An 11414-nucleotide genomic window follows, 5' to 3' on the forward strand; every position below is an offset into this window, starting at 1 on the left:
TGTGTAGGGAATGAGCACAAAAGTTGAATTCCCATTGCTTTTTGGCCTTTTGGCTAAAATAAATGTAGCATCTAATTTTATCAGTTTAACATCTGATATGTCTTCTATCCATGAACAATATTTTAAATGGATTTTTTGGAGCAGGGAGATGGAATAGGAGTTTCTCCCACCCATTCCACACATCAGCCTGGTAATGCAGTAACTGCAGGAATGCAGTAAATGCAGTAACCTCCGCCTCACTAAAACAACAACAACAACAAAAGAAAAAAGTTGAATTCCAGAAATAGCTATTGCAGCAACAAGTCAGTCTCTCTGCTGGAAACACCTATCAGGGAAGCTAGTTCAAGTAGCAGATTTTGATTATTCTAAAGATAAATCATGGTTTTTGGGAATAGTGATACATGTTGGTTTGAGATTTAAAGACTGGGTTTAAATCCCAGTTTTTCCATTTATAGACTTTTTTTTTCTTTTTTTCTTTTTTTTTTACACAAGAGAGTCTTGCTGTGTCACCTAGGCTGAAATGCAGTGGGTCTGTCGTAGCTCTCTGCAGCCTCTAACTCCTGAGCTCAAGTGATCCTCTTGCCTCAGCCCTCTTGAGTAGCTAGGCAGGTGAGAGCCACCATGCCTGTTTTTTTTTGGTTGGTTTGTTTGTTTTTCAGATGAGGTCTTGCTGTGTCACCCAGGATGGTCTTGAACTCCTGGCCTCAAGTGATCCTCCAGCCTCAGCCTCCCACAGTGCTGGGATTACAGGCATGAGCCACTGTGCTGAACCTTACAGACTCTTACATTGGACACGTTTCTTGAACTCTCTGAGTCTTAATTTTATCACCTGTAAAACAGAATTCTAACAACCCTGCAATGGAGGAATTAAGAACTGTGTATATAAACTCTGAACAAGTGGGTACTCACTAAATAGTAATTATTGTCATTGTTACTGATAGTAAATAAGACAAAGTATATCACTGTAGGTGGGTATTGGAGCTGGAATTACATGGAAACGTCATATTCCAGGGAGTGGATAGAAACAAGTAGGAAAAGGCAGCCCAAAGTTACTTTTACCCTGGTCCTTATTCCTTATCTCCTTGGGTTTACAGAGATCTGTCTACATAAAATGGCAAAAAGGTTTGCATTGTAGTTTCTGTAAAGGGAACAGCTATGTAAAAAAAAGTAGTGATTGAGCATTAGGAAGGAAAACCAACATTTACGGATTTCAATTAGTGTTGCATCATTCTTGCATTTAACTTATGCACTGACTTGCAAGCCTGCCCCAGTGTAGATGTAACATCCTGGCATTTATCTTGTGTGCACTGCCTTAGGTGTTGTTATATATATATATATGTTTTATATTTTTTTTTCTCATTTAATTCCCCTAAAGATTCTGAGAGACAGGGTTTTGTAAATCCTACCTTAGGAAGCTAAAGCATGGAGAAATTTACCCAGAGCTGAAGCTTGAGGCTACAATTTTTTTTTTTTTTCCTGAGGATAGGGAGAGATGATACTGTGTATGGTAAACTTATTAATATTTGTTAATTCAGTCAACATTTTGTGTATACTGTATGCAAGATGCTAATAGATATGTTGGAGAAAATTAAGTCAGAGAATGGATTTGATGCCCTGTGAAGCACAGGAGGTTACTGTTACTTCTAATTACTACAAGAATTCTTGCTTCTTGGTGCATAAGATCTACTGTGGGGAACAGTACAAGTGCTGACCATCTGACTTTAGAGTTGAACAGTTTGGGACTTGATCTCAGCTTCCCTATTCACTGGTTACTGGGAGCTTGTTTTCCTATCTGTAAGATGGAGACAATAAAACCTAGGTCATCATGTGAGATTATTGAATGCAAGGAGAGAATATTAAAATTCATCCCAGTAAGTCCACTGTAGTCCTAGGCAACATGACAGAGGTTACAGATCTTATACATCCAAGTAACATATCAATGGCAAGTTGGGGATAAGGATTTGGTTTTTAGGGTTTTACTTTCTGTTTTTGGTGACTCTTTTATTCTTGAGAAAATGTGGAAGGAGTAAGTGGAAGAACAGTTTTTTCAGTTCAACATCAGGCAAAAGAAAAGCAGATTTTTTTCAGATGGTTAAAGCCTATGGCAAAATAGCTAACTTTCTCTTTAAGGTGTTTGGTGACCTGAAAAGGACAGCTGGCATGGGCAGAAAACTTGTTCAAGACAAACACTGTCCCAGCAATTTTAAAATTCCAGACATTACCCTGGGGCAAGCATCTCAACCTTTTTCTTTCATACCAGCTTCCAGGATCTTACTCCTGAGCCTAGGGTGCTCAAACCAAACCCTGCCTCTGATGTGTTGTCAGTTTTCTCTAAAATCACTTACCTTCTGTGGGACTGGAGTCAGGCTGACATGGAAGGCTCCCGCAAACCCTATTGAGGCTCTCTGGAGACAGAGTGGGTGATTGGAAATGGAAGAGGGAATGAGGGAAATTTAACCCCATAGAATATCTTCCCCATGAGAGTAGCTTAGCACTACACGAAGAGAGCTAAAAACCACAGACTTCCAGGGCTTGTCTGATACACAGGTTCCCTTGAGTGCTCTAACAGGTATTAGAAATAATATGATAGGGAACCAAGCTCTTGTAGAGGAGGGAGAATCTTTCCCTCTACCTATCTTAGGTTCTTCAGCTGGGTCTTTGTGCATTAGACCGGCCAAAGACAGACGAATGAACAAAAGTAAAGCAAGTTTATCAACAGGTGCATTGTTCATGTAGGTAAAATGGGAATACTCAGAGATGAGCAAGTCAAAGGTTTGGTTAGAACTTGGGCTTATATAGCATCCTAGCCAAGGAACAATAAATTTTTAAAGAAATGACAAGATAAAGGACCTTGAGTCTCTAGGGGCAGCAAATTGTGGGAAGACAAATATATGTGAGACTAGTTGCAGATACAGGCTAAATACTAAAGTTAATCATGTAGATTTTTCTTGTGTTGTCTCCAGGCTGACAGGGGTCTACAATTGTCTCTGGTGATTAATCTTTGTCCTTCCTGGAAGAGCAGGCAGGAGGTACACTTTTGTAAACTTATATCCTGCTTTTTGGCAAATGGAGGGAGGGCAGAGTGCTTTTCTAGTACCTTGTACCTATTTGCTTCTTCCTAATTGCCTTCAGCTCAAAATAATCCTTAAACCAAAGTGGCATACACTGCCCATGCTCTTGAGTAGATTGAAGGCTCCAAAGTAAAAAGTGCCATGTAGTACGGGATCTCCAAGCATCTGCAGTGAGTCAGGTATTACAATGCTGTTTTCAGTGAGTGTGCCATCCGTCTATGAGGAGAAATGAGAGGAGCTAGAAAAATAAACTGACAGCTAGAAAAATACTCCACTGAATCAACAAATAGACATTTCTTGAAACAATAACATGCTCAATGTGCAATTTTGAAAAAGTAAACTGAGCAAGGATCCTGAAACGTGATCGTGGTGAGAATTTATACTTCTCAGGTAGCCAGGGGAAGCTAAGTTTCTACAGTTTCCTTTGTCTTTCAGTCCTTTTGAAAATAGAAAAAGCAAGAGAAGAGGGACCGCACCATCAGGTAGAGTGGATCTCAGCTAGAATGAGGGGAAGTGGCCCAGAATCCAACCTCCTCCAAAGAGCTGTGTGACAGGCAAGTCCTACCCTTTCTGCACCTCTTTCCTTAAATGTAAGATGAAGCATTTGGACCAGACTGTTTCAATGATCTTCTAGATTGCTCTTGCCAAAACAGAACTCTCCACTCCTGTGAGATAAGTACACAATGGCTCTCAGAGATCTAAAAACTGCAAACTTTGAGGCCCCAAGGCACAAAAACAATAGCCTTTTTTTTTTTTTTTTTTAAGGTTCATGAAAGCTTCCGACACAAAAGCTTATATGGTCTTCGTCTCTACAAATAAATCAGGGAGTAAAGAAAAACCCCGCTGGTTTCAGTAAAGCGTTGCTATGAAGCAAAGCAAACCTATGCAAATATCAAGTTCTTAACGAGGTGTGTTTCCTAAGGGGCCTGTCCTCTGGTACCCCGCCCCTCCCCTTCCACAGTCATGTGAAGGCAGACAGGCACACACTCGCACACAAGCACGCACTTGGGAGCTCAGGGAACATAACACTGGTTAGTGAGTCGGTGTCCCTCTCCCATCGACTGCAACTTTTCCTCTCCTCTCTCCTCCCTCTCTCCACTTGTCTACATCTCCGTTCTCAGGAAGGTTCAGGGAGGATCCCCCGCTGCGTGCACTGCGTTCTGAGCGGCCCTGGAGAGACTCTGGGCCCGAGGTCCGGGCGGAGCCAAGGTCCCAGCCCACAAAAGGAACGGGCTTGAGGATTACCCAGAGGGCTCAGGATCTAGGAGTAGGGTCCAGGGCACTGGGTTGGGGTTACTCTGGGGAAGCTTTGTGGGGCCAGGTGGGGTCTTAGGGCTGGAGCTGGACTCTGCGAGCTGGGGGCAGAGTTCTAGACTGGCAGGAACGGAGTTCTGAGTGGCGGGGGCGGGGTCGGGACCAACAAGGGGAGGCCTCTGAGAGTTGGGGGCGGAATTCTGGGCCAGTGAGGGATACGGCGGGACCAGCAGGGGCGGCCTCCGCGAGCTAGGGGAGGAGCTCTGCACTATCAGGGGCGGGGCTCTGAGTAGCGGTAGCGGGGTCTGGAGCAGCAGGCGCTGCCTCTGCGAGCTAGGGGAGGAGCTCTGTACCGTCAGGGGAGGGGCTCTGAGTAGCGAGGCGGGGTCTGAACTAGCAGGCGCGGCCTCTGCGAGCTGGGGGCGGGGTTCTGCACCGGCGGGGGCGGGGCTCTGAGTGGTCGGGGAGGGGTCTGGACCAGCAGGCGCGGCGTTTGCGAGCTACGGTCGGGGTTCTGCACCGGCGGGGGCGGGGCTCTGCGTTGCCGGGGCGGGCTCGGGATCCGCGGGGCGACTCCCGGTCTGGCTTGGGCAGGCTGCCCGGGCCGTGGCAGGAAGCCGGAAGCAGCCGCGGCCCCAGCTCGGGAGACATGGCGGGCGTTAAAGGTACATCGCGGTCCCCGGCCCGCTCGTCGTGTGGTGGGGTTGCCACCTCCGTTCCAGTCAAGCCTGGGGCTGCGCCTTCCGCGCGCCTCTGGGGAACGGCCTCACCACCCTTCCCGCCTCTCCGGGTGGGGAGGCGATCGCCCGCTCCCTTCGTCCCTTGGGGTGCGGGTGGAGCGGCGTTTCGGGGGAGCCTCGGCCCTTTTTACGAGGCCGCTGGCCTTCCTGCTCTCCAGTGGCGGCACCAGACCCCTCCCCAGGCGGAGCCCTCGGCGAGAGCGGCGCCCTCCACCCCTCTCGAGTTTTTAAACCGGGTTTCCACTTCTTGACGTGTCCACCCTAACGCCTTTCCTCCGGTTTTCTACCCCTCCGCAGTTTCCTATTTGCTACAAAGGACGCTTTGTCTCCAGCGTTCTTAGCATTGGGAAACTTAATCCTCTTTTTCCTAATGATTTTTCCAACTGGGCAGAGTTGACTGCGGGCGGGTGTCAATGGAAAGCACCCAGAAAGACGGTGTTTCTCGCAGTCGTGGAGAGTAGATTACGTGTAATTTTAATACTGCTTTCTTCGATGTTTTCTCTGTTCGTCTATGCATAGAGAAGAAAGTAGTGTTTGTGTAGTATGTGTTTTTTGCCTGGGGCAGTTGATAAAAACACCGTGTACCTTATCTGTATGGCGTTAGAGCAATGTGAGACGGAAAAGGTTTTTTGCAAGGCTTCCTGTATTTTGGTAGGAAACCATTCCATTTCTAATCTGTCGAATAGAGTAGCATGACTTGTTTTTATGTTGGCGCTTGTATCATTCTTGAAATTTGCACCCAAAGATATCCCCAGTTAATATCTGCTATAAACATGTGTATACACGAGTACGCCTCTGTTCACTATGAATTTATCCGAGTGTGTGAGATGTTAGCGGTAGACATATTTTATCATTATTTCTGACTGACTTTTATACTCAATATCAGTTTAGTAAACATGGTTTACTTGGAGAGTGTCGACTGTGTGTTATACATCCTTTTGAAGCCAATGCCGAAAACATGAAAAGTAGTGTCTCAGTACAACACATGATCAGAAACTGCCAAATCATGATCATGTTCCATGTGTGAATGTGTTAGAAAATTGTAATGTGGTGGAAAAAAGGAAGTCCGAAATGGAAAAGGACTAAGGGAAGGAAGCATTTTACAGATTCTTCAACTTTTATTGAGGAACTACTGTATGCCAGAGACTTAGGATACAAAGATAAATGAGAAGTTATTGGGGGATGACAGAGCTGGAAATAATTATATTACTATGTGAGTGTTTATGGTGTGCTCAGATGCGGTGGGAGAACAGAGATGGTAGGTTGAATTTTTGTCCTCCAAAAAGATATATTCAGGCTCTAATTCCCTAGTACCTGTGAATGTGATCGTATTTGGAGTAGTGTCTTTGCAGATATAAGCAAGTTAAAATTATACTGGTTTAAGGTGGACCCTAATCCAATGACTGATGTCCTTATAAGAAGAGGGGAATTTAGACATGGAGACATACAGGGAGAATACCATGTGAAAATGGAGACAGAAATTGGAGTGATGCAGCTACAAAGCCAGGAGCACCAAAGATTGTTGGCAACCGTGTGGGCAACCACTGAGTATTAGGAAGAGGCAAGGAAGAGTGCTTCCCTGCAGCCTTCAGAGGGAGTGTGGTGTCGCTGCTGACACCTTGGTTTCAGAAGTCCAGCCTCCAGAACTGTCAGAAGATAAATTTCTGTTGTTCTCAGCCATCCAGTTTGTGGTACTTTGTAACCGCAGCCCTAGCAAACTGATCCGGGTGGGATTAATTTCCCGTGCTCCACAGAGAGGACTGTTTTCACAGAAGAGACAATGCTTGAACTGAATCTGAAGGGATCAATATGGCTTCATTTGGCAAGGCATGGAGTGAAGGTGGAGTATATCCCAAGGGGGGAGGACAGCACGTGACATGGTGCAGGGCGCATGAAATAACACGCCTTCTTTTCTTCAGGTACTTAGGCTTCATTAGTAAGACGGGAACTTAGTGGTGAGGGTTGAAGCTGGACAGGCGTTAGGAATGAGTCAGGCCATGGGGAGCCTCCATGCTAGAACAACTGGTAGGCTGTGGAAGCAATTGCAAAGGGATGGCAGCAGTGATATATATAGTTGAAAGATCACTGTCTTCTGTGTAGAGGATGGACTGGAAGAGTCACAGAGGCAGGAATGAGAGGATAAGGGCCTGCACCAGGGCTGTAGCAGAGAGTTTAAGAAGTCTGGGAGATTGAGTCACCTTGACTTACTGATTCGTTGGAAGGTGGAATGCAATTATGGTGTCAGCCCTCTAAGATAGGACCTTTAAAGGGTGGGGATAGTGGTTTGGTTTTACACGTTACACATGTTGAATTTGAGGTTTTTGTTGACTGTCAAGGCAGAGGAGTTCAGATTGGAGGTGGAAGTACAGGCCTAGTTCTATAGGACCTACTCTGGGCTGGAGCATCAGTGGTGGCCGGGCCCTTGTGGTACTGGGAGCTTTGGGTTGAACGTAAGTTTTCAGCTGGAGTGTGTGGAGTGAAAAGAGAGATGGGGTTGGATTTTTGGTCAACTCCAACTTTAAGAGATGCAGAGGATGTGATTCCTGAAAAAAGAGGAAAAAAAAAAAAAGACCAAAAAGAATCAAACAGAAAGATGGTTGTGAACCTTGAGAAACTGATATCAGAACAGAAGGAAGAGGTCTGCAGTTCCTAGCTTTGACAGGCCTCATGGAGGAGGGGTTACTGCAGATGGTCAGGCACAGAGGAGGGGAGCAAAGCCCGCCAGGAAAAGATCATCTGTAATGAAATAATATGTGGTATTTGCCTTCCATCCGCACATGGGCATTTTCCATTAAAGAGTGGAAATGTAAAAAGATATGTTAAAATTGACAGTTTTTCTTTGTCCCCTAACATCTGTATACTTTCAGATGTTTTTTTAAAAAGCACTTTGGCACCTTCCTATTAAAGAGTCTCTCTAAATCTTCTCTCAAGTAAAAGGAAGCAATCAAAAATGTTCATTAGCTTAATTAATTAAATTCTAATTATGAGTATTATGGACTTTTTTCAGAAGAAAATTTGGATAAGATAGTCTCCTATGCTTTTGATTTCTACTTTTATCAAAGAACATTGCTAAAATGAGTAGATACTTAAGTCAGTCAGCATTTATTTGACTACCTCCTTTTGCCAAGCACTTTACATAGATTATCTCATTTAATTCCCATAAGCTCAATAAGGTGGCACCATTATTTCCATTTTACAGGTGAGAAATCAGATTCAGAGGTTTAGCTTCTACCCAAGGTCCTAAGACCAGATGGTGGCAGAGTTAAGATTTGACTCATATTTGTGACTCAGAGCTCAAAACTTTTTAACAACCTTGATACTCTGTTTCTCAGCAGCACAACAAGGGCAAATACGTTCCTACTCCCACAGAGACTAGTGTCCAGTAGATACAGGGAATAAATATTTTATTCAGTGGACACTAGTTGGGAATTGTTTCCTACAAAGACATGAAAACAATCTTCAAATACTTGAAGTACCGTGGTTTGAGGAGGCAAAATGATCAAAGGTATATATTACAGGGAGGCAGTTCTGGATATAATTTAAAGAAGGAGGGCTTTCAACATTTAGAGACTGTTGGAATTAAATTAAACCTGTCTTGAGTGATAGTGAGTTTTCCTTCACTGGAGTTGTGTGGACCGACTGACTGCCCTCTGGTGACAAATATAGAGGGAATTCATACATTGGATAGGGGTTAGGTATTGGAATTACTTGAGACCTTTGTATACCTTATGATTTTAAGGTGGCAGACATGGGTCATTGTCTTAATCAGTTTGGGCTACTGTAAGAAATATATTGTAGACTGGGTGGCTTAAACAACCAACATTTAGTTTCCACAGTTCTGAAGACTGGGAAGTCCAAAATTTTGGTGCAGTCAGATCTGGCATCTGGTGAGAGCCTTCTTCCTGGTTTGCAGGCCTGCTTTCTGCTCTCACATTGGAGAACAGAGGGAGAGAAAGAGAAGAGAATGTGCTCTACTTTCTCTCTTCTTATAAGGACACTCATCCCATCGTGGAGACCCTACACTCATGACCTCATCTGAAGCCAGTTATCTCCCAAAGACCCACCTCCTAATGGCGTCTCACGGTGAGAGGGGTGGAGCCAGGAAGGTTTCAACATACGAATTTGAAAGGGACACACACAATGCAGTCTGTAACAGGGGTCAAATGTAACCTCAGTGAAATGAGTAAATTGCTACTTTTGCTCAAATTTGGGACCTTTTTTCTTTCTTTTTTTTGTAAACATTTTTATTGATAAATGACTCACATACCATAAAATTAACATTTTTAAACTGTAAGATTTCATGGTTTTTAGTATATTCAGAAGGTTGTGCAGTCATCACTACTATCTAATTCCAGAAAATTTTATCATCTCCCAAAGAAACTCTGGACCTATTTACAAGTCACTCCCCGTTTCCCCAAACCCTCTAGCCCCAACAACCTCTACTGTGGGAACTTTAACTCTTGGCTTTATTTTTCACAGCTCTTGTGGCATTATCCTTCAGTGGGGCTATTGGGCTGACTTTTCTTATGCTGGGATGTGCCTTAGAGGATTATGGGTAAGTTATCATTTCAAAAAGAACCATTCCTCTTTCTGTGTCTTTGTCACTATTAGTATGGGTGTTAGAGAGTTTGGTCAATTTAGCACCAAGTTCTAACCAATGAGTTAGTGGAGCCCAGATTATGAACACCTTCCCTTTGTGGGTCAGGTGTACTTTTACAGAAAAAAAAAGGGCTCTGTTAAAAATTGATGTATTCATTCTGTAAGCATTTGTTTAACACCTACTCTGGGCTAGCTAGGGACACACAAATGAAGAGACACAGTCCTCTCCTCAAAGAGGTACAGTTCTAGTTGGGAATGAGAGACAGGCAAACAGTCTAGTCAGTAAGATGGCAGCTGCAGTGGAGATGCCGGCCAAGTATGCTGGAGCTCAGGTAAAGTGCTCCTGAGTTTCAATGGGACACTCAGGGAAGGCTGCATGGCAGAGGTTGTATCTGAGCCAAGACTTGGTGGATAAATAAGAGTTTCTCAGGCTGATGAGTCAGGGGAGAACATTCCAGGCAGAGGGAACATTCTACACATTTTTTTATTCAACCATTGTTGGTTGAATGCTTCCCATGTGCCAGCTACTGTGATGGGAACTAGGGATTAAGACATAAGAAAACAAAGGTCCTGCTCTGTCAGAGTTTGTGTTTCAGCTGGGGAGACGGACAGTAAACAACAAAAGTGTGCATACTGCCAGAGGTAGAAGTGGTACAAAAGATGAAGAGCATAGAAGCTGGGAAGACAGTGGTCAGGAAGGGCCTCTCAGAGGAGGTAAAAAGTGAGAAGAATTGTCAAGAAAATCAGGAAGCAGGTCATACAGATCTCTAGGGAAAAAGTACTTTAAGCACCAGGAAAGCTGTATGCTAAGGCCCAGAGACATGAAAGCATATATAGCCTTTTCAGGAAACTGCACATGGTACATTATGGTACAGCATAAATTGTAGTTAGAGTGGCAAAAGAAGGGTTAGTCAAGAGTGCAAAAGTCAGCACTTAGGGCTCTACATGCCTGTCATGTAGAGGAGGTTCCATTTTATACATCAAACAATAGGAGCTGGGAAAATATCTTGAGAATGGGTTTGGAGGAGGGGGTTATGTTAAAATGTCATTCTGGCCATAACATGAGACCAGACAGGAAAGAGCTGAGACTGCAGTCAGAGAGAATAGTAAGGGACTACTGTCATAAATCAAGCAAAATTGAGGGCTGGGGTAGTAGGAATGGAAAGAAAAGGAGAGTGAGTTAGGAAACCAAATCAACCAACAGGTTTTGTTAATTGATGTCAAGATTCAACAAGGAGAGAGAGTTCTTAGATGTCTCCCAGGTGATTGGCTTGAACAACCAGATAGAAGATGATGTGATTAGGCTGGGCACCGTGGCTCACACCTGTAATCCCAGCACTTTGGGAGGCTGAGGCGGGTGGATCATGAGGTCAAGAGATCGAGACCATCCTAGGCAACATGGTGAAACCCCGTCTCTACTAAAAATACAAAAAATTAGGTGGGCGTGGGTCACGCCTATAATCCCAGCTACTTAGGAGGCCGAGGCAGGAGAATCACTTGAACCCAGGAGGCGGAGGTTGTAGTGAGCTGAGATCGTGCCACTGCACTCTAGCCTGACGACAGAGCAAGACTGTCTCCAAAAAATAAAAAAATAAAAAATAAAGAAGATGAAGATGATGATGTGGTTAAGTGAGACCAACTGAAGTGAGTTGTTATGACAGTGATGAATTTAAATCCATCACCACAGTCCTGGCCAACTATTATGGAAATTGTTTAAACCCAAGAGGGATCCAAATATAAGCAGTCACTT

At 44.2% G+C, this 11414-nt stretch overlaps 2 protein-coding genes and 1 long non-coding RNA gene across 6 annotated transcripts in view; 2 read left to right on the top strand and 1 right to left on the bottom strand.

Moving 5' to 3' along the window:
- Positions 1-673: 673 nt before the first annotated feature.
- The window catches only part of LOC105543520, a 26397-nt gene continuing 15656 nt past the window's right edge, over positions 674-11414 (bottom strand). Inside the window, exons 2-3 of the long non-coding RNA XR_001006631.1 lie at positions 6769-6775; positions 674-765 (exon numbers count right to left, since the gene is read on the bottom strand). This is a non-coding gene — a long non-coding RNA (uncharacterized LOC105543520). The remainder of the gene's footprint in view (positions 766-6768; positions 6776-11414) is intronic.
- The window catches only part of LEPROT, a 13377-nt gene continuing 6660 nt past the window's right edge, over positions 4698-11414 (top strand). Inside the window, exons 1-2 of one of the 2 annotated variants that reach the window (XM_011985484.1) lie at positions 4698-4990; positions 9545-9620. In XM_011985484.1, coding sequence (XP_011840874.1) covers positions 4975-4990; positions 9545-9620 — 92 coding nt within the window. In that variant the 5' untranslated portion in view covers positions 4698-4974. The remainder of the gene's footprint in view (positions 4991-9544; positions 9621-11414) is intronic. The other variant, XM_011985483.1, reaches the window with a different exon arrangement.
- Positions 4902-11414, top strand: part of LEPR (leptin receptor) — a 208702-nt gene continuing 202189 nt past the window's right edge. For all 3 annotated transcript variants that reach the window (XM_011985480.1, XM_011985481.1, XM_011985482.1), the window contains exons 1-2: positions 4902-4990; positions 9545-9620. The gene's annotated coding sequence lies outside the window, so the exon portion shown is untranslated. The remainder of the gene's footprint in view (positions 4991-9544; positions 9621-11414) is intronic.

The sequence above is a fragment of the Mandrillus leucophaeus genome, unplaced genomic scaffold (genome assembly GCF_000951045.1).
Source record: "Mandrillus leucophaeus isolate KB7577 unplaced genomic scaffold, Mleu.le_1.0 Scaffold284, whole genome shotgun sequence".
NCBI lineage: Eukaryota > Metazoa > Chordata > Mammalia > Primates > Cercopithecidae > Mandrillus > Mandrillus leucophaeus.